The sequence below is a fragment of the Zalophus californianus genome, chromosome 6, assembly GCF_009762305.2.
Source record: "Zalophus californianus isolate mZalCal1 chromosome 6, mZalCal1.pri.v2, whole genome shotgun sequence".
NCBI lineage: Eukaryota > Metazoa > Chordata > Mammalia > Carnivora > Otariidae > Zalophus > Zalophus californianus.
Window position 1 is genome coordinate 75,843,728 of NC_045600.1, and position 26,391 is coordinate 75,870,118.

The window sequence follows — 26,391 nt, forward strand, 5'->3', positions numbered from 1 at the left end:
AATTATTACTGTTGAGGGGGCAACTCCGTGTGCTCTCATTCCGAGACATTACCCAAAACGGAACTCAACTGGTCTCGTGGATAAAATGTTAAAATTTGTACTAATAAATTTCTTTATAGTTACCTCAGCCATGGATTTTCTATCTTACTGGGTTGCATATTTTTATTTCACTGGACAGCTTTGGCTCACTCCTGTTGCTATGGAGAGTCCATTCCTGCTATGCTAATAAGCACCTTAAGCATTATCTATATATTTGCTTTAGTGGAAGGGTATTTCTACCATTTTTACTTCAAGTTTTTTCTCTTTTAACAAAAGGACCTTTGGCTAATTGAATGTTTTTAAATTTACATTGACTTCTGTCCCTCATGTGAGTATTGTTCTCTGTGCTTACTCTTACAGGAACTCTGTCCAGAGAAACTGCGGTCTAGAAAAATCCCCACTCTTTCTCTACAGTTTAGCAGGTAATTGAGGAGAATTGCAGAAGCGGTCATTTCACTGCATAGATGATAGGTTCCCAGCACTGAACTAAGTGCAGGCAGTTTCTCTGATCTGCATGGGGGCAGGGATCATGGCTTAATTAATCTTGATATTCCCTTGAAGTCACCACAGTTCAGTTTGCTTGACAACTGTTGAAATGAGCAGAGGATGTGAGAGAAGTAGAAGGTTTGGTTCTGGGAGCCACGTTCAGAGCTGCATGGGACTTTGAGGCAACTTCATTCAGTACATGCCTGTGTGTGTTGAGTAAATATGGTAACACCAATTTTTACTTGCAGATTTGGGACAAATCAAGTGATTAAAAACATTTTTTAAAAAATTATGGTAAAAACACACAACATGGAAGTTACCATCTTAACATTTTCAAGTGTGTAGTTGAGTAGTGTTAAATGTATTTATATTGTGATGAAACAGATCTCTAGAACTTTTTTGTCTTGCCCATCTGAAACTTTATACTCATTAAAAAAATACTTTCCTTTTCCCCCTTTCTCCAGCCCCTGGTAACCACAATTCTTCCTTCTGTTTCTATGAACCTGACTACCTTGATACTCATATAAGAAGGATCGTACAGTATTTGTCTTTTGGTGGCTGGCTTATTTCACTTAACGTCCTCACGGTTCATCCACACAACATGTGACAGATTTCCTTCCTTTTTAAGAGGGACTAATATTCCATTGTGTGTATACATCATATTTTATATATCCATTCATTTCTCATGAACATGGGCATGCAAATATTTATTCAAGATTCTGCTTTCAGTTCTTTTGGATATACACCCAGCAGTGGGATTGCTGGATCAGATGGTAGTTCTATTTTTAATTTTTTGGGGAACCTCTATACCATTTTCCATAGCAGTCAAAACATTTTACAATCCCACCAACAGAGCACAGGGGTTCCAATTTCTCCACATCCTCGCCAACACTAAATATTTTTATGTTAAAACAAATGTACTACAGTGCTGAATCTTACATCTTGAGTGAATTTTAAAGGGAAAACAGAAGACTTCAAGTAAATTTTGATTTTGTGGTAGATCCTCTGACAAAGAGAATCCTTTGGTGGAAGCATTTGAGAAGCCCTGAACTATAAAAGTAGTCTTCAGGATGATGCAGTTGAGAAGAATTCATGCACATACGTGAAGATAACCATCTTCCCAAAGCAGCATGTTACAAAGTGTAGAACTTTATTTATTTGAGAGAGAGAGAGAGAGAGAGAAAGTACAAGTGGGTGGGGTGGGGGGAAGGGAGAAACAGGCTTCCCGCTGAGCAGGGAGCCCAATGTGGGGGTGGGGGGAGGGGAACTGGAGCTGAAGGCAGATGCTTAAGGGTCTGAACCACCCAGGCCCCCCTACAACTTGATCTTGAAACACTTAGTACCATAGGCATTTAGTAAGGGAGTGAAGACTTCCTGAAAGTGATACATTTTGAAAGGGAGCTTGAAGGAGGATGGTAAATGTGAATCTGACAGCAAGAAGAATATGCATTAATGTAATGAAAAATGTGATCTCGGGCGCCTGGGTGGCTCAGTCGTTAAGTGTCTGCCTTCGGCTCAGGTCATGATCCCAGGGTCTTGGGATCGAGTCCCGCCATCAGGCTCCCTGCCTGGCGGGGGGCCTGCTTCTCCCTCTCCCGCTCCCCCTGCTTGTGTTCCCTCTCTCGCTGTGTCTCTCTCTGTCAAATAAATAAATAAAATCTTTAAAAAAATGTGATCTCATAATTAAATAATCATGGAACTTGATTTTGGGAGCTAATAAAGAGTGCCCTCCTGTATCTAGTGATAGCTGTAAGTGGATGTAACTGAGTTTATTTCGTGAAGACAGGTTCAGTATTTTTATTGTGATTTTTCTCAAGATCTGACAGTAAGTCTTCAAATGCCATAATGATTTGTGTCTCAAAATTCCTAGAATGGATTTGGAAGACTACTTGATAAAAACACCATTTTGTTAGCTAGTCTCCTAGGACCAAGTGTTTTTGATGATGGTGATTTAGGGTAGGCTGTTTCTTTGTTCTCTTTTGACACGGCTAGAAGGAAGAACACTTATTGTCAAGAGGGCAAATGTTGAAAAACTGAAGTGTATAGATGGCTAACAAAGTTGTCTACTTTTTGCAAGTATTGCCCCATCTTGTGTGAATCTAAGTCAATCTTAATTCAAACGATGATTTATATTTTCAATAAGAATGCCAAGGAAAGTTTTATCTTGTTATATTTTTTAATGGGTTTGGATTTTCTTCTTTTGTACGGAATGACTTAAGACTTGTCCATTTTCAGTTTTTAAATCTCCCTTCTGGTGATTTAAATTATTCTCACTTTGGCTATACTTTAGTTACCTTTCGTTTGAAAGTTGTTTTTTTTTTAATGTAAACTGTGCAGTGACTAAAACTAAAACTAAAACAACTGGACAGGAGTGGATGTAAGATACATTCTGACAGGGTAATAGTGATTTATGTACTTGGACCAGAGAGCTGGTGATGATTTCTGTCTCACTTGATCATTTTCTTTGATTGGTAGGTTTCAGGTGCCTGTGTCAGAGGGAGAGGCTTACTGTTTGTTTAATTTTGAACAGTTGGATGTTGGAAAATTAATTTAGCATTTAGAACTTAGTAAATGATTCTCTGAGTGATATAGAATGTCAGAGGCAAAAAACAAAGCAAACAACATAACTCGGTTTCAGTTTAGTAGTGTGTGAATTAAATATTATGTTTAAGCAAGAACATTCCAAAGTGGCTTCCTTGGAGCATGAGTTTTATACAGTGTTAGTAGATATTCTGTGAAGAAATAGTTTTGTAGTTACCTGCGTTGAGAAACCCTAGAATAAACGATATAAATCAGATTGCTTTAGGGCTTCTCAGAGCCTTTAATATTTATATACACAACTAATGAATTGTTAAACATTACATCAGAAACTAATGATGTGCTATATGTTGGCTAACTGAACGTAATAAAAAGACTTCCTAAAATCACACAAAAAAATTTATTTGCATGTTCATTGTGAATTACTCAGGAATGAGGTACAACAGGCAGCATTTCTGAAACATTTGTGGTATTCTTTTTTCTTAGAGCATCTTGCAGGGCTAATATTCTGTAGAATAAATTGTAGAAAGGATGTAAGGACCATCTGGCTGTGACATCTGTCACCGCACTGATCGCCAGGGTTGATTGGCTGATCTGGCTGGGTGGGTGTTGCCTTCCTCCCTCACCACTCCAGGTGCGTCCCTTCCAGACTGAAGTTTACCTTGGGACACTGAGCACTGGGGATGAGCTGTTCTACCAATCACTGACTTGCAGCATTGTATTTGCAAGTCAGAACATAGGGAGGAACTGAAAGGTTGATTGATAAGAGGAAAAATAAGACAAAGTTGTTTTGTTGAAATAGTCGGTATTATTTGATTTTGAAGAGGTCATAAGTGCCTTAATGTTTTTTTGAGCTTGTTAAAAGGAAACTGAGGTGCTGATATGTATTACCTGTTTAGTCCAAATTATTTCCAGTTCACTGTACCACATTTTCTCCATCTATAGAAAAGGGTTTATACATTGAATTTTAGAGCTTCCAGAACTTAAAAAAATTTTTTTTTTTACTTATTTGACAGAGCTAGAGAGAGCACAAGCAGGGGGAGCGGCAGGCAGAGGGAGGAGAGGGAGAAGCAGGCTCCCCATTGAGCAGGGAGTCTGATGTGGGACTCGATCCCAGGACCCTGGGATCATGACCTGAGCCGAAGGCAGACACTTAACCCACTGAGCCACCCAGGTGCCCTAGAGCTTCCAGAACTTTTAACAATCATTTCATCCTACTTTTAAGGATGAGAAAGCTAAAGAATAGGGATATTGTGTTATTCAGTGAACAGCTAGTTTATGGCAGGGTTTAGATTGGAATTCAGGTTCCCTGATTCCTAGTTTAAAATTTTTTCCAATGCAGTTTGTACCTTTCCAGTGTGGCAGTAATCTCTGTCCCTTTCTCTCTCTGTATGGTAGCTTTGGAGTTTACCTCTCTAGGGGATTTTGTCTTTAGCATAGTTTCTTCAGTTGTACATGTTACTCCATAGTTGTCACTGATACTGATTTCTAGCCTGTGATCATACCCCCGAAAATGATGGCATTTTAAACTCTGGCAATACATGAATTGTAATTGATTATTAGAATTGGACCAAATTCTGGTGACCACACTATAAATCCTGTGATACTTTAGAGAAGAAGAGAAAAGAGTGGAAGACTGCTGGGGACGTTCGAGGGTTTAGTGACTGGCCAGTGATGGTGAGGTCACAAGCAGTAGCCATATCTGGTGCTGTGGGTTTGGCGGGCAATGTGATGTTTGTGCTTAGACATCAGGGCTTGTTTTAAGTTATAATTTTATCACTTACTCTGATTATGTAATTTACACATTCTCAGTTGTAAAAGACTGAACAGTATGGCACGTTGACTGATAAAGTGCTGCAAAGAGGTTCTGTATAAATATCTTGCAAGCACTTTTGATTTGTAGGAGTTGTAGAGTTCTAGAACTAGATGTTAATTTTTTTTTTTTTTAAATAAGCTCTATGCCCAATGTGGGGCTTGAACTCACAGCCTTGAGATCAAGAGTTGTATGCCCATTGACTGAGCCAGCCAGGCACCCCCAGAGCTAGATGTTAATTTTTTGTTGGTTGCATGTGTGAAAATATCTTCTACCTTAAAATGACCTATTTAAAAAACATTTTTTTTTACCTTGCGCAATTTAATAAAATCAAGCAAAATGGATCATAGACTTGAAAGTAAGAGCTACAACTATAACACTTCTGGGTAAAAACCAGAGAAAATCTTCGAGATCCTGAATTGTTTTATGGAAGGGACTCAAAATGAACAAACGATAAAAGAAAAAAATAAAAAAGTCCATCCTCATCTGTCTTAGTCCGGTCAGGCTGCTATAACAAAGCAGGTGGGCGGCTTAGAGCAATAGCACTTGATTTCTCCCAGTTCTGGAGGCCGGCCGGTGCACGGTCTGCTCTGTTGAGGGCTCTCTCCGAGGCCGCAGACCCCTGACTCCTCACTGGATCCTCATGTGGCCGAAAGAGAAATGGCTTGTATTTTACTTGAGTCATGGTGTCTTTTGTGGAATACAACTTGTAAATTTTATAGTAACCAAATCACCAGCCTTTCCTTTGTTGTTTCTGGTATATTGCTTTAAGAAATCCTTCTTTTCTCCCAAGATCTTATGAATATGTTTACTTTCTTTTCTTTAAATTTCTCAATTTTCATATTTATTTAATTCACTTGATTTTTTAATTTTTTTTATATTTTAATAAAGTAGACACATGCATTAGTCAGTTTGGGCTACCATAACAGAATATCAGACTGGGTGGTTTAAACAACAAACTTAATTTCTCACAGTTCTGGAGTCTAGAAGTCCAAGATCAAGGTGCTAGCCGGCGTCGTAGGCTTTGGGTAAGCACTGTTTCCTTGGATTGCAGGCAGTCACCTTCTCTCTGTGTCTTCACATGGGGGAGGGGTGGAGAACTTGTGCCAGTTCTCTGGTGTCTCTTCTTATGGGGGTACTAATCCCATCATGGAGACCCTATGACTTCATCTAAATCTTATGACCTCCCAAAGACCCCATCTCCACACACTATCATATTGAGGGTTAGGGCTTCAACGTAGGAATTTTAGAAGGATACAACTCAGTCCATAGCGGGATTTTATTTTACTTTCTTTCCTATATGGCTAACCAGTTGCCCCAGCATCATTAATTGAATTAGTTATCCTTTTCCCATGGATTTAGTAATGATATAAGGGTCTGTTTCTGAAGTCCTAATTTTTTTTTATTACTGCGTTATCTTTAATTGCACTAATACCCCACTCTTAATTATTATAGTTATATAATATAGTTATGTAGTTATATAGAAAGTCTTAATATGTGAGAAAGCAAGACTTCCAATTTGTTATTCTTTAAAACTGTCTTGGCTGTTGTTAGCTGTTTCTCTACCATGTGAATTTTAGGAATAGTTTGTTAAACAATACACACACAGTAAAAAATAACTCGGAACTTAAGGATTTCGTTTGGATTTGCATTAAATTTACAAATGATGTGGGGACAACTGACTTCTTTATGATATTAAGTTTTCCTGTCCATGATGATGGCACATTACTCCATTTATTTAGTTTTTTTATATTCTTGAATAAGATGTTACAACTTTTTTTCCATAAGAGGCTTTGACATACCTTAATGTGTTCATTCTTAGGTGATTTATAGTTTTGTTGATATGGTACATAAGATTTTTTGTCAATTATATTTTCTAGTCATCAGTGGAACCCACTGAATTCAGGAAACTCAGTGAACTCTCATTAATTCTTATAGTTTGCAGATACTTTTGCATTTCCCATGTAGTCAGCCAGGCTGTCCATATACAAGTTCCGTCTTGTTTCTTGCTATCTTACTTCTTGAACCATTGACTTCTTGTTCTTATCACATTGGCTTTTGCATGATGTTGAATAGAGGCAGGGATAGAGGGCATCCTTATTTGTTACTTTAGTGGGAATGATTCTAAAGTTTCTCCGTTATATATAATGTTTGCTGTAGATTTCTGATAACTTAGTCATTTAAGAAAGTATATTCCCACTTTTTTAAAATTGTGCAAGTGCCTCATTTATGATTCTGTTTTCAGGGAATTAAATAGTTACTCTTTAACACATTTCCAGCCTGTAGTAATACAAAACTAAATATGTGAAAACGTGATTCACTGAGAGTAGCTTTTTTAAAAAGTGAAATAATAAAGGAGTCTCTTAGTCTTAAACATTTATGGTACCTTATAGAAAATTTGGGAAATACTCAAACACATTAAAGGAAGTAAAAATCAGTCATTAGTCATATTCCCTCTATTTAAAAACTTTTCTTCTGTTCATATTTTATGAAGTAAGGAAGGCATTCCTCTATCTCTGCTTCCTGCTTGGTAACCACCAAACTGATTTGAATATATCGTTCCTATCTTTTTTCTCAGCAGACAGAAAGTGGACCAATTATTTATATATGCACATAAACAACCTTAAAAAAATCCCCAAGATGGATTCTGCTATATATATATTGTAGCTTTTCTAATGTAGCAATATTTAATCAAAATCTTCCTAGATCTTATAGTAAGACTGCTTAGAATGCCCTTATATGAATTATACCATAATTCAGACATTCACCTATGATGGAGGTTATTTCCAGTTTTTGACTATCACAGTAATCGCCTGTGAACATATGTACATACATCCTCACCTACTTGTGTGAGCATTTTTGTGTGATAAATTCCTAGGAAAGGACTCAGACTATACCTCAGACTTTCAGTGTCTTGAAAATTATTTTAATTATTATTCGATTTTTAGAGAAAGAGCATGAGAGTGGGTGGGGGCAGAGAGAGAAGGGGGAGAATATTAAGTAGAGTCAGCGCTGAGCGTGGATCCCTATGTGGGGCTCGATCTCATGACCCTGAGATCAGGACCTGAGCCGAAATCAAGAGTTGGATGCTAAACTGACCGAGCCACCCAGGCACCCCTCTCGAAAATTATTTTATGGCAACTTATGACAAAGTGCTTTCTTCACGTAAGTGTTTCAGAACTTTCAGTTTGTAAATTTGTGGTTCAAAATAAGAGAAAATGTAGCCATCAGAAGCCAGTAATCATGTCTGTATGTCATTACCATGGAATCATAGCACTTCAGTGGGTTACATCACTTCTGAAAGTGGCTGTAGTGAACTTTGTTTCAGTTCCTTCTCTTTGCAGGTGAATGAGTTGAAAATCAGAAATACTTTCTGGGATTTGAGATAGGCATGATTATTTCTGAAGTAAATAATATTTGAGACCTATAATGGGCCAGGCACTGTACTCTCTGCTTTACATATGTGATTTTATTTAATTCTTACCTAGCCCTATTAAGTAGATATTCCCATTTACCCTTTACAGCTAAGGAAACTCAGGTTTAGGGTTTAGGTGAGTAATGTCCAGAGTTCCATAATCAGAAAATGGTAGAGCTGGAGTTTGGAACCTCATCTTTCTGATACCACAGCCCATGTCCTTTTCACGGAGTTACTTCCTTTCTGAGCTGTGTAACCAAGATGCTAGGTAAATACATCATATTCAGATCATTTCTCTAGTGTATTGATTTCACAATGCAAAGAGTTAAATATATCCATAATTTACCAGTTGGTCTTCCTCGTTAGTGTGGATGTTAATATGCCGCTGAGAGTCTACTTAACAGAGGTTGCAGTGAAGGGAACCAGCTGACACTTGGTATTGCTCTGAATGGCAGTCCAAGGTTATTTTGGGATCGATCAATCCAAAAAACAAAACCAAACGAACCTGGAGATACTGACACCACCGCCCCCCCCATGCCCTTTGCAAGTTCTTTTCCATTCCTTTGGGTTTCTAAAAGAACTGCTTGAAATATAGCTCCTGAAGATCTTTTTAATCATGTTATTTTAATGTCACTAGGTGTTTTTGGCTAATAGACTGAGCCTCAGCCATGACAAAAGAGGGATTTCTTTAGTAATGAAAATTCCTTTTCTTAAACCCATCTTTTATTATTATGGGTTTGTCCTCTCTTTTTGCTGAGACTGATTTTTAAGTATAAACATGTTTGATAACTGGGATCTAAGCTGGTTGATCTGTCTTAATAACTTGTGATCCAAGTCTTCATTGAAAGTGGAAATTGCTTATTAGCTGACTTGGTGTTTGCCTTTTTTTTTTTTTAAATCAAATACCATTTTGAATGAGACTTCCCTGCTTTCTCTTTTGAATACTTCTAGAATCTTCTGGCATTGTGAGGGAATTTAAAGTTAAGAGTTAGATTTAAAGTTCTGTGTGGCCATAAAAGTATGTTGGCTATGTACATCTAATAGGATTGTACACTTACTGTATTCTACAATTTTTTTTTTTAAGAAAAGAGAAATCACCTCCTTAAGTATCTTAGCAAGTTTGGATCTTTGAGGTTATTTTGGAGACGGAGCTATTTGATTCCCCAAGAATAAAGATTTCCCCTTTCTTAGATGCCTTAACTCTAAAAGATACAGTGTTTTGACTACATAATTTAGTTGTAGTGAACTTCCTTTTGATTTTTTTTAGCTTTTAAAAAAGGACAGTTTCTTGTGGAGATCTTCATTACAGCCAGCGTCCATGTAGGACGTAATCATGCTAGAAAGTGACTAGATTGTAGGCAATATCTCATCAGTGTTAATAACTGGAGAATGAGGTGAATCTGTGGGGGGAAAACAGTCATTTTAACAGATTGAACCTTACAGTTGAGAAGAAAGATTGATTTTTTTTATTGTACATTTTAGACTTGCCAGGTTTACAGCCATTTGATAGAGATATGGACAGCATGTTCTTTTGTGTCACAGTAATAACTGGCTTCCTCTATTGTAGCTCTCCATCTTGCTATGATTATTGATGTATGGAAGGCTTTGTTATTGGCCACTATACAGTTCTCATATGATGGCCTAAGGTTTCTCTGCATCTCCACACAAAGCTGGACAGATCACTCGGGTCGAACCATGTTCTCTCAGAGCTTTCCAACCTTGTTGCTGCCTCTGAAAGACCATTATACTCCAGGAGTGCGTAGAACAGAGAGAGACAAGGGCTGTCTTGGGAATACGTTCCACTCCTCTCCAGAGACACGGTGGTTGTATGTATGTATTTGATCTTTGTCCCCATTTCTAGTATAGAGCTCCTAAAAGCCTTAAAATTTCCTAAGTGCGAAGAACTGTAAAAGTATCTTTTATTATGTTAATAAGAGACTTTTGGACCACATTTCAGGATAGGGGCTGGTTGCCAGGAGAACCAACTATGTGATGAGAGGGTTGGGACTGACCTCTGGGGAGGGGAGAAGGCCTGGAGGTTGAATTGATTGCCAATGGCCATTGATTTAATCAATCATGCCTATATAGTGAAGCCTTCATAAAAACTCAAAAGGACAGGGTTTGGAGAGCTTCCTGGTTGGTGAATATGTGGAGATTTGGGGAGAGAGGCATGTTCACAGAGCACAAAAGTTCTGTGCCCTTTCTATACCTTGCCCTACGCATCTCTTTTATCTTGCTATTCCTGTGTTATGTGCTTTGCAATAAACCAGTGATCCAGAGAGAAAAATGGTTTACTGAGTTCTGTGAGCTGTTCTAGCAAATTAATCTAACCTGAGTGGTGGGAGTGAGAGGGCATCCTGGGACCTCAAATTTATAGCCAGTCAGCCAGAAGCACAGGTGACAAGCTGGACTTGTGATTGACATCTGAAGTGGGACATAGTCTTGTGGGACTGAGCCCTTAACCTATGGAATCTGACGCCATCTCTGGGTAGACAGTGTCAGAGGTGAGTTGAACTGTAGGACACCCAGCTGGTGTCAGAAAATTGCTTGGTGCTATGAGGAAAAAACCCACACGTTAAAATTGGATGTCAGAATAATAGGTTGGGACTTGCTTAGAATAACCTTTGTGATTCTGGAGCTGCCAGGCTATGAGAAGGAACATGATTCTTCCACATTTTCCTTCGTCTCAAGCACTGATTCCCATGTTCTGTCTTGTAAAGGCAATTTTTGAGGCAGTGGCTTTCAAACTTTTTGAACAGGATCCAAGTAAAAAATAGTTTATTTAGCTACCCTTCCCCACACACACCAGAAATAAAACATTCATGAGATAAACCTTTTATTCACTATACGCAGTGTCTTTGATAGATTTTATTTATTTCATTTGAAAACACTGATACCCATTAAATTGATTTAACACACCGCTGATGTGTCAAGAGCTGCATTTTAAAAATAATTCTGAATTAAGGAGACTATCATTTGTCTTCATAATTGTATATTATTCCTTTTACAGTTTACCATCCTTACAGAAGAAATCTTCTAGAAATGTATACATTGTAATGTCAATGTGTATCAAGTTGTTGGGGAACTATGTCTTCTGTGCCCACACATGTAACTGACAAGATTACTGTAGGACTTCTCAACATGTGTATCCACTGGTAGAAATGGAGACTCCAAACTATTTTGTTGATTTGGAAATACAGTTAAAAGCTTGCCAAATTGGGTATGTCTTTTTTTTTTTTTTAAGATTTTATTTATTTGACAGAGACACGGCGAGAGAGGGAACACAAGCAGGGGGAGTGGAAGAGGGAGAAGCAGGCTTCCCGCCAAGCAGGGAGCCCGATGCGGGGCTCGATCCCAGGACCCTGGGATAATGACCTGAGCCGAAGGCAGATGCCTAAGGACTAAGTCACCCAGGTGCCCCAGGTATATCTTAATAAGTAGTGTATATTACCAAAAGGACCAAAAGTTCTCAAAACTTGTTTTTATTCCTCAGATTTCTGCTCATTTGCATCAGTAGATGTAGCTTGTTTGTAACGCCTAATGCTACTTTTAATGGTCTGCATCTTTACCTGGTAAGATGTACTTAACCAACTGGGCAATTTTCTAGTTTTTACATGCTGGGACTGTGTTTAAAATAACTTTATAGGATGCTGAATAATGCTTCTCACTGTGACTTATTTCCCTGGGGATCAGTGCCATCTCAGAATCAATCTTATCCAAGTGAGTATGAAGACTCTCTTTGGTTAGAGGGATTATTTTGTCTACTATGAGCTATTTTCTCTGTTGCAAATTAGCTATACTAACTGTGAGAAAGGGATCTTCTAACCAATTGGATTTTGTATTCTGCTTACTGTATGAATTCCAATGATCAAGCTCACTGTCTCTCTCTTTAAGATTTATTTACTTTAGAGACAGAAAGAGAGCACAATGGGGGGGGGGCAGAGGGAGAGGGAAAGAAGTGGACTCTCCACTGAGTGCAGGGCCTGAAACAGGGCTCCATCTTAGGACCCTGAGATCATGACCTGAGCTGAAACCAAGAGTCGGCTGCCTAACCAGCTGAGGCACCCAGGTGCCCCGATCAAGTTCTTTATTAAGAAAAGGAAGATGAAATTGAAAATATTTGAAATGAAATACTTAGTTTGGCTGTAACACTGTTTATATTAATGAATTTAGTGTGAAAATATTCAGCATAGTTTATTTTTGCAAATAAATAAAAGGGACCTTTTAAAAGGTCCCTTAATTTGATGGTTATGTGCTGACTGAAATAACTGCAAAATAAACCCACACGGATGATCCTATATATAGAATTAATATTTAAATTTTTGAAAGTTTTAGAAAGCTGCCCCTATTTATTTATTTTTTTAAAGATTTTATTTATTTATTTGGCAGAGAGAGACACAGAGAGAGAGAGGGAACACAAGCAGGGGGAGTGGGAGAGGGAGAAGCAGGCTTCCTGCTGAGCAGAGAGCCCAATGCGGGGCTCAATCCCAGGACCCCGGGACCATGACCTGAGCCCAAGGCAGGTGCTTAACAACTGAGCCACCCAGGCACCCCAAAAGCTGCCTCTCTTTAAGTGAAGAGGGATAATGGTTTATGATTCAGACTATAGATAATGTACTCATTGTTTATACCATACCTGTCACTGGTAGTCATTCTGATAGAAAATCAACCTATGGGAAGTTGTAACTTCTTTTTATTCCTAAGGAGTAGGTGGTGTATGCACCTAACCCACAGGATTTACCTAGAGAAGAAAAGGGGATGTTCAAAAATCATGAAACCATGGTTCTCATGATTATCATGCAATCAGTCCTCAATATTTCTTAAATTATAACAGATTACTTTTCATTCAGAATTTCATATTTAATGTGATAATCTTAATTTTGGGTCCATAAGTGACTATTCCTATAGCATGTTACAGTTCGCAAGAAAATATGTGTAGGCTGTTTCATGTGAAAGGAAGAGGGAATATTTTGTTTACAGTCTTTGAGTAAAGATTGATGGATTGCAATTTATGCACATTTTATTCATGCTAACATTCTTTTGTAGAAAATCTCTTTATGTCTAGGACCTGACTTTTACTTGGCTTAATTAAACTGGGCTTCAAATTAGTTTTCAGTTAATCAGCTGTCTTTAAGAATTACTAAAGTGGGGGCGCCTGGGTGGCTCAGTCAGTTAAGCATCTGCCTTCAGCTCAGGTCATGATCCCAGGGTCCTGGGATTGAGTCCCTCATGGGGCTCCCTGCTCAGCAGGGGCGGGGAGCCTGCTTCTCCCTCTGCCTGCTGCTCCCCCTGCTCGTGCTCTCTCTCTCTCTCTCTGATAAATAAATAAATAAATAAATAAATAAATAAATAAATAAATAAATAAATCTTAAAAAAAGAATTACTAAAGTGGTTCTTTGTTGGATGGACCCAAAATAGTACTAATGTCCTGCTGTACCTCCTTGTCTCGAGTGGCTGAGTGTCAAGATGCTATCCTGACTCGGATCTTTATTCCCCTAATAAAATCTTCTCGACTTTGGGACGTGGGTCTGCTCATTCAGAAAAGATGAGGAAACCACAGGCAGAAGGACAGAGACAGCTAGCAGAAGCTTATTTGTAAAATGACGAAAGGTATTCGTTCATTTTCTTCTATTGTCTTGAGGACTTCCTGCTCTATTAGGGCAGTTTTCTAATCTGTTCCTCAAGATGCTGGTGCATTTATGGGTTCCTTTGGTAGGTCTCAAGCAGGTGATTGATTTGCAGCACTTGGGAGGAGGGGACTGGATGGACGGTTGTTTTTTTAGCAGCAGTTCTGTCAGTTATAACGGAGCATATTTGTATTCATCAGTCTCTTATCATATACTTTTTATTCACTTCCCTAGTAGTTTAATGCCCTATGTTCCTATTTGTTCTGAATAAATTTCCCTTCTTAGATATGTGAAGATTAAACTGATTGGCTTCACTGTGGATTTAGGGACACCGTGTTTCCCATTTATCACCTGCTGCTAATCTTTAGCAGTAAAATTGAATTGACATTTGTTAAAGGGTGTTTTGATCTATCTTTGAAAAGGGTAGTAAAGAGTAATTAGTCACAGTAATGGCTTTTTTTTTTTCATTTTGTGTGCAAATTTAGGTTGCTGAAACATTCTAATTTTGTAATGGTGGTAGAGAATTCTTTCTTTAGTTTCATGGTTTGTTTAACAATTAAAAATCTGATGAATCCTTGAAGCATTTATAAATTTAGCAGCCTTGAAAACCGGCCTCCTTTCCATTGGTAGCTCCCAAGGCCGGCACCAGCTCTAGTCCTACACAGCGCTTTTCTATTTTTCCTTTGACCCAGAGGTTGGCCTCAGTCCTGTCAGTAGACAGACCGTCTAGCTCTGAGGTTTGGGCCACTCACCTGAAATCATTGCTCATGATACCAAGTCAGGGCATTGGCATGGTGACTTGCGACTCCCTGGATGACCAGGATTAACGTTTCTGTGCCTTAGTGACTAATAGTCAACGTAAAGACCTGGGAGGGAATAAAATGTGTGTGGGAAGCAGAATGTGTCAAAGGACGAGTAAGACCCAGGGTGCTAGGCTGATAAAACATGCACATTTATATGCTGATCATGAATGATTATTCTGGGTCAGATATCCCATTGGCCATCTCCATGGTTCTAAAACCCTACCAAGAGCAAGGTTTCTCTCTTCCCCAACCGGTTGCTTCTTGGAGAGTGCTCTGCCTGCTTTACTGTTCCCCATCATTTGGCCTCGAACTCCTGGACTGTTGATTACATGCACTCTTCAGCCTAGATTTGCTGGCTGCAGTAGTCCGTGCCTCAGAGTCTCTCAGGGCCACCTTCCCTGCCAGCTGGACAGCCCTGCCTTCCTCAGCTTGATCTCCCACTTGACCCTTGCTGTCCGTGTTTCTGTTGTCAAACTTAGGAACGTCGCTCAAGTTTCTTTCATCATAGGAGCCGTAAGATTTCTGAGCTTTCACGTTTTTTTTTTTAATTTTATTGTATTATGTTATGTTAGTCACCATACATTACATCATTAGTTTTTGATGTAGTGTTCCTTGATTCATTGTTTGTGTATAACACCCAGTGCTTCATTCAATACGTGCCCTCTTTAATACCCATCACCAGGCTAACCCATCCCCCCACCCACCTCCCCTCTAGAACCCTCAGTTTGTTTCTCAGAGTCCATCATCTTTCATGGTTTGTCTCCCCCTCCGATTTCCCCCCCCTTCATTTTCCCCTTCCTACTTTTTTTTAACATATCATGTATTATTTGTTTCAGAGGTATAGGTCTGTGATTCATCAGTCTGACACGCTTTCACGTTTTCTTGTGTAGAAGCTCATCTTTGAATTGACAACACTCAGTAACCAGTTTGTTCTTGTTGTAGGGGTGGTGGCTTATCGTGAGTTTTATGGAATATTCTTTAATAGTGGTACTGCTGCGGGACGGCTGGGCCTTGCTGCGGGCCTGCGCCTCCCTCGGCTCCTGCCGCAGGCCTTGGGGAGTGGGGTGGAAGATGTCTATGGATGTGACATTTCTGGGTACGGGTGCAGCATACCCATCCCCAACCCGGGGTGCCTCTGCTCTGGTCCTTCGGTGTGAGGGCGAGTGCTGGCTCTTTGACTGTGGGGAGGGGACTCAGACACAGCTTATGAAAAGCCAGCTTAAAGCAGGGAGAATTACCAAGATCTTCATCACACATCTTCATGGAGACCATTTCTTTGGCCTTCCTGGCCTCCTCTGCACAATCAGCCTGCAGAGTGGCTCTGTGGTCACCAAACAGCCTATTGAAATCTATGGCCCTGCTGGGCTTCGAGACTTTATCTGGAGAACCATGGAACTCTCTCACACAGAGTTGGTCTTCCCCTATGTGGTCCACGAGCTGGTGCCTACAGCAGATCAGTGTCCTACAGAAGAACTAAAAGAATTTATGCACGTGAATAAAACAGACAGCCATCCCAAAGAGGGACAAGGAAGAACTATCCTTTTAGACTCAGAAGAAAACTCATACCTTCTGGTTGATGACGAACAGTTTGTTGTAAAAGCATTTCGCCTCTTTCACCGAATTCCCTCCTTTGGGTTTTCAGTTGTGGAGAAGAAACGCCCAGGTAAACTCAATGCACAGAAACTAAAAGACCTCGGTGTGCCACCAGGTCCTGCCTATGGGAAGCTGAAAAATGGAATTTCTGTTGTTCTGGAAAATGGAGTTACAATTTCTCCCCAAGATGTCTTAAAAAAGCCTATTGTTGGAAGAAAAATCTGCATTTTGGGTGACTGTTCTGGGGTTGTGGGTGACGGAGGAGTGAAGCTGTGTTTTGAAGCAGACCTGTTGATCCATGAAGCAACCCTAGATGATGGTCAGATGGACAAAGCAAAGGAGCATGGCCACAGCACACCACAGATGGCAGCTGCATTTGCCAAGCTGTGCCAAGCAAAGAGGCTAGTTCTGACTCACTTCAGTCAGAGGTACAAGCCGGTTGCCTTGGCCAGAGAAGGAGAAACAGATGGGATCGTAGAACTAAAAAAGCAAGCTGAATCGGTGTTAGATCTCCAAGAAGTGACTCTAGCAGAAGACTTTATGGTGATTGGCATTCCAATCAAGAAATGAACCCAGTATTCCAGAATGCATCCTCACATGTCTGTGAACATGTTCCTGAACCAACAGTCAAGTTGGTTGTGGTGGTGGTGGTGGTGGTTGTGGTTGTGGTTTTGGTCTAAGATTATTTGGGTCCTAATAATCCTCAACAGGATAGAGCTGCATTGCTGGACTGAGTCAGCAGTGAGAGGGAGCAAGCTTTTTGATAATAAATCATTTTAAAAAGAAAGAAAACAGCATCCTTCTTAAAGTCCAAATTTGACAACATGATAGACTATTCAGGTATACTTTCTGTTGTGCGGCGGCTGCCTCACATATAAGGCAGCACCCCCACAAAGTCCTGGCTTGCTTCTGCCTGTTCTATTGCTGTTGCTGGCAGGTACATAGGCTCAGCCTTCCTGGCTAAAAGTGGTGTTTTAGCAGTTTGTTGAATCTGTTCATGTTATTAACAGAATAGAGAAAAATGTAATGAGACATTATACATGCAGGATTGAAGCTAGCATATTAAATCTTGATTTGTTTGCTGGAATACTGAATGCAGGGTCAAGGTAGGTGTTTATCCTTCAATTAATGCCTTTTTGGAACTTTCTGGTTCTAAACCTGTGGGTCTCAGCTAGGGGTGATACCATTCCCATAGAAATTATGGGGATGTTTCTTGTCAAAATGACTGGGAGGGGGTGCTGGATAAGAGTACTATTAGAATTTAGTCAGTAGGGGATGCTAGATCCTACAAAGTTGGGGTCAGTCCTGTACAGTGAAAAATGATCTCACCCCAAAATGCAGATTGTAGGCCTATTGAAATACACAGCAAAGTTAAAAATTATACTCCCAATGGGAATATACTTTATCAAAATTAGTGACATGAATTGAACTGGTTAAGTCAAATTCTTTTTTTTTTTTTAAAGATTTTTATTTATTTATTTATTTGAGACAGAATGAGAGAGAGAGAGAGCACGTGAGACGGGGGAGGGTCAGAGGGAGAAGCAGGCTCCCTGCTGAGCAGGGAGCCCGATGCGGGACTCGAACCAGGGACTCCTGGATCATGACCTGAGCTGAAGGCAGTCGCTTAACCAACTGAGCCACCCAGGCGCCCTGGTTAAGTCAAATTATTGAAACAAACATTAGAGAACTAGCTAAGTGAAGATGTTGGGATTGTAATATCATATCAAATATTTGACAGAAATGAGCCATGAACTGTAACTTATGAATCTGGAGGTAAAGAAATGATATCTATTAAACTGGGGTTTAATTTAAAAAAAAAATAGTGGTACTGCTGCATTATTGAACAGAAAGAACTTTCATTTTGATGAAGTATTGGAGAGAACGGAATCCTGAGGCTAGAGTTTTACTTGGTTGATGGTTGGAAGGGTTTTGCATGGATTCGCTTCTGCTTTCAACATTTCAGACCTTGTTTCTTCTCCACTACCCACAAATGTCTTCACCAGGTCTGGCAGGACGCACAGTGAGAGCTCCAGCCCTGTATATTTGTGTCCTGATGCGGAGTGATTTGGTCCAATAGGGCTATTCCTGAAAGTTCTTCCTATACCAGGACAGCTGGCATGACAGAGTGATTGCAAACCATGAACATATGTCCCACCAAACCCAAACTAACCATGTCTCCAACACAACTTCCCTTTACCTAGATCTCCCAAAGGCCCACCAGAGCTACCTCATAGAAGGGAAAGTGTGAAGTCCAAGTGGAAAGAGTGCTCTTAACAGATTGCAGTTAAAATATCTTTTGCAAGTTCTACAAAACCATATGACCTTGTGAATATATTGCTAGGCCTCCTAGGGCCTTGGAAGAAGCTTGTGCAAGAGACGAGAACCGAGTGTTAAATTTCATTTGCTTCATAAACCTTCTCAGATTATTTCTTATCTTCTGTGGTAGAAAAAGATCTGTGTCCTATCTGAATATGGTTAGGAGAAGTGCCTGGAAGCAACTTCTCCAATACTCAGTATGGATGTCTTTTGTTTTTCCAATTGTAGGAAAGCTGTGAAAAAGCTTCATAGAAGAGAAGTTAAGATGAAAGGAAGCTAAAATGAAAGCTAAAACAATAAATAGGGTTCCTAAGAAAACACGAGAGTTCAGACTAGTTAGCCAGGGAGAGGACAGGTTTTGAAAACTACTTAATTTTACTGGGTTTTCTAGATTCCAGGGAGTACTTCTTTCCACATTTTAAACATTTTTGGTCAGTATGTGCCTCACAGATGTATATAGGCGATGTTGCAGTGTTTCCCCCTTCCTTCCACCTGAAAAGTTATTTTAAAACTGATGATACCAGGGGCCCCTGGGTGGCTCAGTTGTTAAGCGTCTGCCTTTGGCTCAGGTCATGATCCCAGGGTCCTGGGATCGAGCCCCGCACTGGGCTCCCTGCTCGGTGGGAAGCCTGCTTCTCCGTCTCCCACCGCCCCTGCTTGTGTTCCCTCTCTAGCTGTGTCTCTCTCTGTCAAATAAACAAATAAAATCTTAAAAAAAAAAACCCAAAAAACAACTGATGATACCAGGCACCTGAGTGGCTCAGTCGGTCAAGGGTCCGACTTGACATCAGCACAGGTCATGGTCTCAGGGTCGTGAGTTTGAGCCCTGAGTCTGGCACTGCACTCAGCGGGGAGTCTGCTTGAGGATACTCCATCTGCCCCTACCCTGCTCACATGTACTCTTTCTCTCTCTAAATCTTAAAAAAATGGATGATACAGATGACAATGGGGTCTTACACATAAGACTACAGAAGAGTGTTGCCCACTATCTTCATTTCCTAAGAAAGGAATAATTAAGAGAAAATGAGTTAGATAGTACAGGGGAGTTTGAGATCTAAAGAATACTTTCTTAATGATCATATTAGAACAGTGCACCAAAAGGAGGTATAGAATTTCAGTCTCTGAAGCTTTATAAAATATAATTAAGAGCTTTTCATTTCAAATAAGTTAGGAGTTGAGTTCTAGCCATGGTTTGGAATTCTTCCTTTCACTTAAGAAAGACTCAGCATATAAGTGAACTTTGCTATAGTACCTTGTTAGATAAAAATCTCCTTAATTGTGTACCTCATTCACTGTAGTCTCACTAGTTCTATTATTCAGCCCTCACCCCGTGCATGTGTACGGACAGTACTTTTAAGTATCTTGTGCAGTTAACCCCTATTAACCTCCATGTCTATATTAAAAGCACTGCCTTCTGACCTGATAGGCCCAGAACTGGTATAGCGCCGCCCCCCCACTGACTGGAACCCTGGGGAAATTAATGACCATGGAACAGTCCCATTCTTCTACCACAGTGTCCTACATGGGCATCAAAGACTTTGTTGTGTTGGGATCCTGTGAGCAGCCCGGGGTTTGTTGTAAAGAAAGCAAGAGATCACATGGGCCATTTGGGGCAGACACTGCCAGCACCAATTAATCATTTGTTCTTCCAAGACTTTGCAGAAATGATATTGCTAGGATGAGATGGAGTGGTACTTTTTCTGGTAATTGATTGAGGGGATCACCAGGAGGAAGGTCCAAGAGACTTGTGTGAAGTCATCATTGAGTTGCTTTATAAATGAGAAGATATGTAAAAGTTAACATAGTTGACACAGTTTAATGAAGAATGAGATTCAATTCTAATTTTGACGTGAATAATTATTTTTAAAACAAAGTTTTTACCACATAAGGATGTTTGTAGATAAGGCAAAAGGAATTTTAAAAATGCATTTAACTACAATCAGTTACATCATGTATGTTGCAAATATAATTTTTAGTTTAAAAAATAGAATTGCATGATTTTTGTATTTAATTCAGAGTAGGAACCAATTTTTTTCAATTATTTATTACCTACTTTCTTCTTCAAATAATGTCAATAATCCATAACAGTGGAATGTTTTACAAGAGAAGCAGGAGTGTGTTCTGAATGCTTTACACCTGTATAACTTTAATGTTTCAAAATGCTTTGAAAAATTCCATGAGCATACAAGACAGTCATAGCAAAGCATTTACAATGATGTGCCATGAAAAACATAATTTGAGATATGATTGAATGTAAGTGGGCATGTACAAATACTTTTTTTTTTGGTTATTGAAAGATTCTCAAGGAATCCACTAAACTCTGCAGACTTAATCCTAGACAGTGAGATGTGAGGTGTTTCCAAGATGCAGAAAGTTCTGCAGGACCTCACTGATCTTATGAGTTATGTTAGATCTAACAGCCTCCTACTGACTACCTAATAATCACGTGCAGTTCTCTAAGGTTTGAAAATTACCCAGTCCCCTACTGGATGTGGAGCTGGCCATCCAACCCAGATTCCCACACTAGTCTTGCATTTCTCTCAAACTTGGTGTCATATTTTCATGATCACTTTAAAACTTCTCTGTATTTTCACTCGGCTGTTTTCCCTTACTTGGAAGCACTGCCCTGTGAACCCTTTTTCCACCTGTCTAAATTGTACCTCATTTCAACTTATTTATGCTCAGTATATGCTGCTTTATGTTATTGAGCAGCTTTTTGTTACTTTTTGGAGAATGGGGGCCAGACCAATCTCTGGTTCTCTGAATACACTTTAGGCATTCAGTAAATGGTTAGTGGACGTGGGGAGGGTCTGCATCACAGGGGGACAGATTACCACTTGAAGGTCAAATCTGGCCCATTGCCTGCTTTTGTAAATAAAGTTTTATTGGAACACAGCCACACCCATTTATTTACTTATTGCCTGTGAGTGTTTTTGTACTATAATAGTGAGTTGAGAAGTCACAGCAGAGACCAGGTGACCCACAAAGCCTAAAATATTTATTGGTCAGCCCTTTACCTAAAAAGATTTTCCTGTCTCTGCTCTACATCTGTAACGTTGCAGGCTCTCACAATTGCATGTCTTAGAATTTGGAAGTCACAGACAAAATCAATTAATATGCCTAGGTGAAGTAACTGTGATTACTCTTCATTAATGCATCTGCTTGACTATTGTAAGGTTACATATAATTATCATTAACATTATGGAAGTTAAACACATGTTTCAGGGATAGAATAAATTTCCAAGTACTCATTCCTTCAATTGGTAAAACAATGTTTGACTAAATTTTACATTACTAATTCTTTTTTCTGCCTAATAAGGTTGTTTCATTGAAATGGAACAAAGCATAGTAATTACCAAGCTTATATTCCCTTCTTTTTAGCTTATCTTTTTTTAATGTATTTGCCTTAATCTTGTAAAAACATTCTAATTATAGGATAAAATTCGCATCCTTAAAGTATATGTTCTTAGGTTAACTCAGAAAGCATCAGATTTATTTAAATTAATATTTATTAAACATATGTGATACTGATTAACATACCTAGAAAGCAGATATAAATTCAACATTCATTCATTCCTAACAAAACTTTGAGCTTTTTACAGAGAATTGAGTGTCTTAAGGATCTAGTCACAGAACAACAAAACAACGAATTAAAGTATCAGAAGTAAAGCAGAAACACATTTCATGAAATAAGCAGTTCAGAAGAGGTCTCTGAGATAACACAGAAGATAAGACTTTTAAATCAGATTCCCAAGAATCCAATCTTATGCCACATCAGCCTTTACAATAATGTTCAAGGACACAAATTGTCCTGAGACACCACAAAACGTGGTGAGGACAGGACTGTGGTCGCACTCCCCGGGTCCTCTCTGGCTGTATTAGGATGCTCTGGCCCAGGTTGAGGTATAAGGTCTCTAAGCAATGCCTGTGGTATGTTAGGATACTGCTCCCTTTAGGAAGCATTTCCATTTTGTATCCTGAGGGCTAAACACAATTAATGTGACCTATTTTCCAAGGGGCTATACTCAATAAAATCAAAGAGTCCAGATTTGTTAACCCATCAGTAAATCTAGACAGATTAGGTTCATCCTGCTAAAATGATTCCATAGATAAGGACTCTCCTGCTACTAAATACCTTCAGATTTTTTTTTGTCAAGAGATCTGACACTGGTTGTTTACAAGGAGCATTGACCAACTTAATTGACCATTTTCTTTCCTAGGAACATTTCCACACCCCAGTCCCTTCCACTTTGAAAGGAAGAATATGAATTGTAGGCTTGCTGCTACCCGTTTCTTCCAGTCTCTCTCTCCCTAGCCTTACCCCCCTCCCTGCAGGTCTCTGAGATCTGAGATGTGCCCTCTCTCCATACAAATTCCTTTGCTGTGGAAGGCATAAAAGACCTGGGGGGGGGGGGGGGCAGACAATACAACCATGTCAGTTAGCATGTGCCCCGAGTTTTTCTTCTGTTCTTTTTTCCTAGTGTTTATTGAGATTTGTGGATGTGCTTAAATTGAGTGGGAGTCTTGTACCTATATTTTCGGAATAGGGAGAGAAGTGTTCAAGTGAATCTTTCTGACTTTCAGTCCTTATCATGTCATTGCTTTGTCAGTATTCCTGTTGCCATTCCATGGGATGTAGTTTCAATATCTTATCCCTCCATCTCAAGGCAATGCACAGTCTGGTCCCAACTTACCTTTCCAACTCCCTTGGCTTCCATTTTCCTAAAGAATCCTCCTTGCCAACTACGTGGAACCACGTCTGCCCCCAACAGGTCTCTCATTCCTGTGCCTTTTGCTGACCTCCTTCTTGCTCTTCTCATCTGACCTACCTGAATGCAACTCCTCTCTCAACTCCAAATTGCATCTTACCTGTTCTTCCACTATCCGTTTAGAGCAGGCTCATTTTGAAATATTTTTATGTATAACTGACGCACAGCATTACGTTACTTTCAGGTGTGCAACATAGTCATTCACCAGCTCTGCCTGTTAGGCTGCGCTCACCACTGGTGTGGCTCCCCTCTGTCACCATGCTGTGTTATTACAAAACCATTGATACGTTCTCTGTGCTGTACCTTTCACCCCTGTGACTGACTTATTCCATAACTGGAGGCCTAGTAGAATTTTCTGAAATACTTGTAGTTAGTGTCTGTGTTTGTCACCTGGAACTTGCTTGTCTCTTTCTCCACTTAGATTGTGAGCCTCTAAAGGATGGGCACTGTCTTAGGTACAGTACTGCCACTTGAGTTTGCCTCTGCTGGGAGTTGATCCCTGTGTTGAGAGAGTACAAGAATAATATAATAATAATAATATAATAATAATAATAATGGCAGGGCCATATTTTTCAAGTTGGTGAGATTCTTGTTTTCTGTATTTGTCTTTGTTTTTAAAATCAGACCTATAATCCTGTGTGAAGCTAGCACTCAGCAGCACAGTGGATAAGGGTGAGGACTCTGTGGCCAGTATAGACCCCTGGGGGCACCAGGCTCGCATGTATCTGACCTTCAGCAAGTCACGTGATCTATTCCTCAGTTTCCTCATCTGTAAAGTGGGGTAATAGTCATATTTACTGAGTGTGGTGAAGTATGTAGAACAGTGTCTGGCACATAGTAGAGCTGCTGCTTTTTGCTATTGTTGTTGTTGAGGCATGAAAAGTAAAAGCCAACAGTTTTTCTTTAAATGTTCTAAAGTAAAAGTCAGTCTGAAAGAGGTTGTTAAGTTGCCTGGGGAAGCTAGCTATGTCCTTAAGAGATGTTGACTATTTGAGGATGAATTCTTGGAGGAATTCATGCTCCCTAAATCTAGGAAATCTTAGGGTACACTGATTTCCAAATCAGCCACATTTTCTCTCACGGAGATCCTGTCTGACTAAGACAAGTTTTCCCTCCCATTAAGCTATCAGCCCAGAGGTGATAATGAGGGAAATCGCTGATGCTAGAATAGCTCCTGAAATAATAACGAACAACATCAAAAGAAGTGTAAGTCCAAAGTAAGATGCTCTGGGCTTTTTTTCTCTTTTTTTTAATCTGAGAAAAGACGTGGTGTAGAGAGTGAGAGACATGTGGATAATGGATCCACATTCACTTAGGTAATGAGACTTGGTAAGGGAGGAGACTGTCTCAGAGCTGATAAAATGTAGTTATCATTCTGTAAACTTCTAAGAATTCAATGGCAATCACTTCATAAATACAGAACATGGTAAGGAGGATGAGAGACATAGGTGCTACCAGGTCAGTTAATTCATTGAGATTTTTCTGATTAGGCTTTTAAGCCAGATTTTGAAACTGATTGTTAGGAATAGAAATGCCTATTAACTAGTGAGATTGAATGTTATTTTTGTGTACTTATCAAAAGAACACAGATTAAAATGGTTAAAATTAAAATACCGTTTTCCTATTAAATCAATAAATAGAGATGAGAAGATAATGTTCAATATTGAAGGAGGTACAGTGTGAGAGGCACTCCGATGATGTGATTAGTGGCAATGTAAATTGATAGAACTTTTAGTTAAAGCATTTTAGCAATATGTTTCTAGATACAAGTGCTGGCGAGGATGTAGAGAAAAGGAACACGCAAGCACTGTTGGTGGGAATCCAGACTGGTCCAGCCACCATGGGAAACAGCATGGAGGCTCCTCAAAAAATTAAAAGTAGAACCACCCTATGATCCAGTAATTACATTACTGGGTATTTACCCAAAGAATACAAAAACACTAATTTGAAAGGCTATATGCACTCCTACGTTTATTGCAGCATTATTTACAATAGCCAAACTATAGAAGTAGCCCATGTGTCCATCAGTTGGTGAATGGATAAAGAAGATGTGGTATGTGTGTATGTGTGTGTGTGCCTGCACACACACACACACGCGCGCGCGCGCGCGCGCGCACACACAATGGAATATTACTCAGCCATAAAAAAGAATGATATCTTGCCATTTGCAACAACATGGATGGAGCTAGAGAGTGTTATGCTAAGTGAAATAAGTCAGAGAAGAAAAATACCATATAATCTCGCTCATATGTGGAATTTAAGAAACAAAACAAACAAGCAAAGGAAAAAAAGACAAACCAAGAAATAGACTTTTAATTATAGAGGACAAACTGATGGTTACCAGAGGGGAGGTGGGTGGGGGGATGGGTGAAATGGATGAAGGGGATTAAAAGAGTGCATTTACCATGATGAGCCCTGAGTAATGTTCAGATTTGTTGAATCACTATATTGTACATGAAACTAATATAACACTATGTTTATTATACTGGAGTTAATATAAAAAACTTAATAAACTTAAAAAAATGGATCAGATAAAGATTCATGCATAAGAAAGTTAATTGAGTCATTATTTATAATGAAAAATGGGAAACCATCTAAATTTCTACCAATATTAGAATAATTAAACTGTATGAGAACCATAAAAGGGAATATTAGGCAGCTATTAAGTTTGGGCTGTCAAAGTATATATGATAAGTTTGGATACATTGGTGATTTAATATTGATTTTTAAATGGTGTACTCAGAATGTGAATATAATTCATATAAAATCATAAGCACAGACCATGACTGAATGAAAATACAATGAGGGGTTACCTCAATATGGCTGAATAATGGGTAATTTTAGGTTTCTGTAGATACATTATTGAATTTTAAAAAAAAAAAACTGATTTGTTTTTATAAGTAGAAGAAAAAGATTGTTAGAAAATGAACAGCTGTTTTCCCCCGTCACCTGAGCCCCCCATTGGAGGGCTCTCTAACGGCCCAATGTCAGT

At 39.4% G+C, this 26,391-nt stretch overlaps 2 protein-coding genes across 2 annotated transcripts in view; both read left to right on the forward strand.

The window, feature by feature from the left end:
• AVEN (apoptosis and caspase activation inhibitor) overlaps positions 1 to 26,391 on the forward strand; it is a 173,383-nt gene that overhangs the window by 81,695 nt on the left and 65,297 nt on the right. The window lies entirely within an intron of this gene.
• On the forward strand, positions 15,712 to 17,100 carry LOC113908739 (zinc phosphodiesterase ELAC protein 1). Its single transcript, XM_035727886.1, has one exon. It carries the CDS (start codon positions 15,793 to 15,795, stop codon positions 16,882 to 16,884), a length of 1,092 nt encoding a protein of 363 aa, XP_035583779.1. The 5' UTR covers positions 15,712 to 15,792; the 3' UTR covers positions 16,885 to 17,100.

Coding starts and splice junctions, on each gene's coding strand:
- LOC113908739 (XM_035727886.1), top strand. CDS start 15,793: ATGTCTATGGATGTGACATTTCTGGGTACGGGTGCAGCATACCCATCC.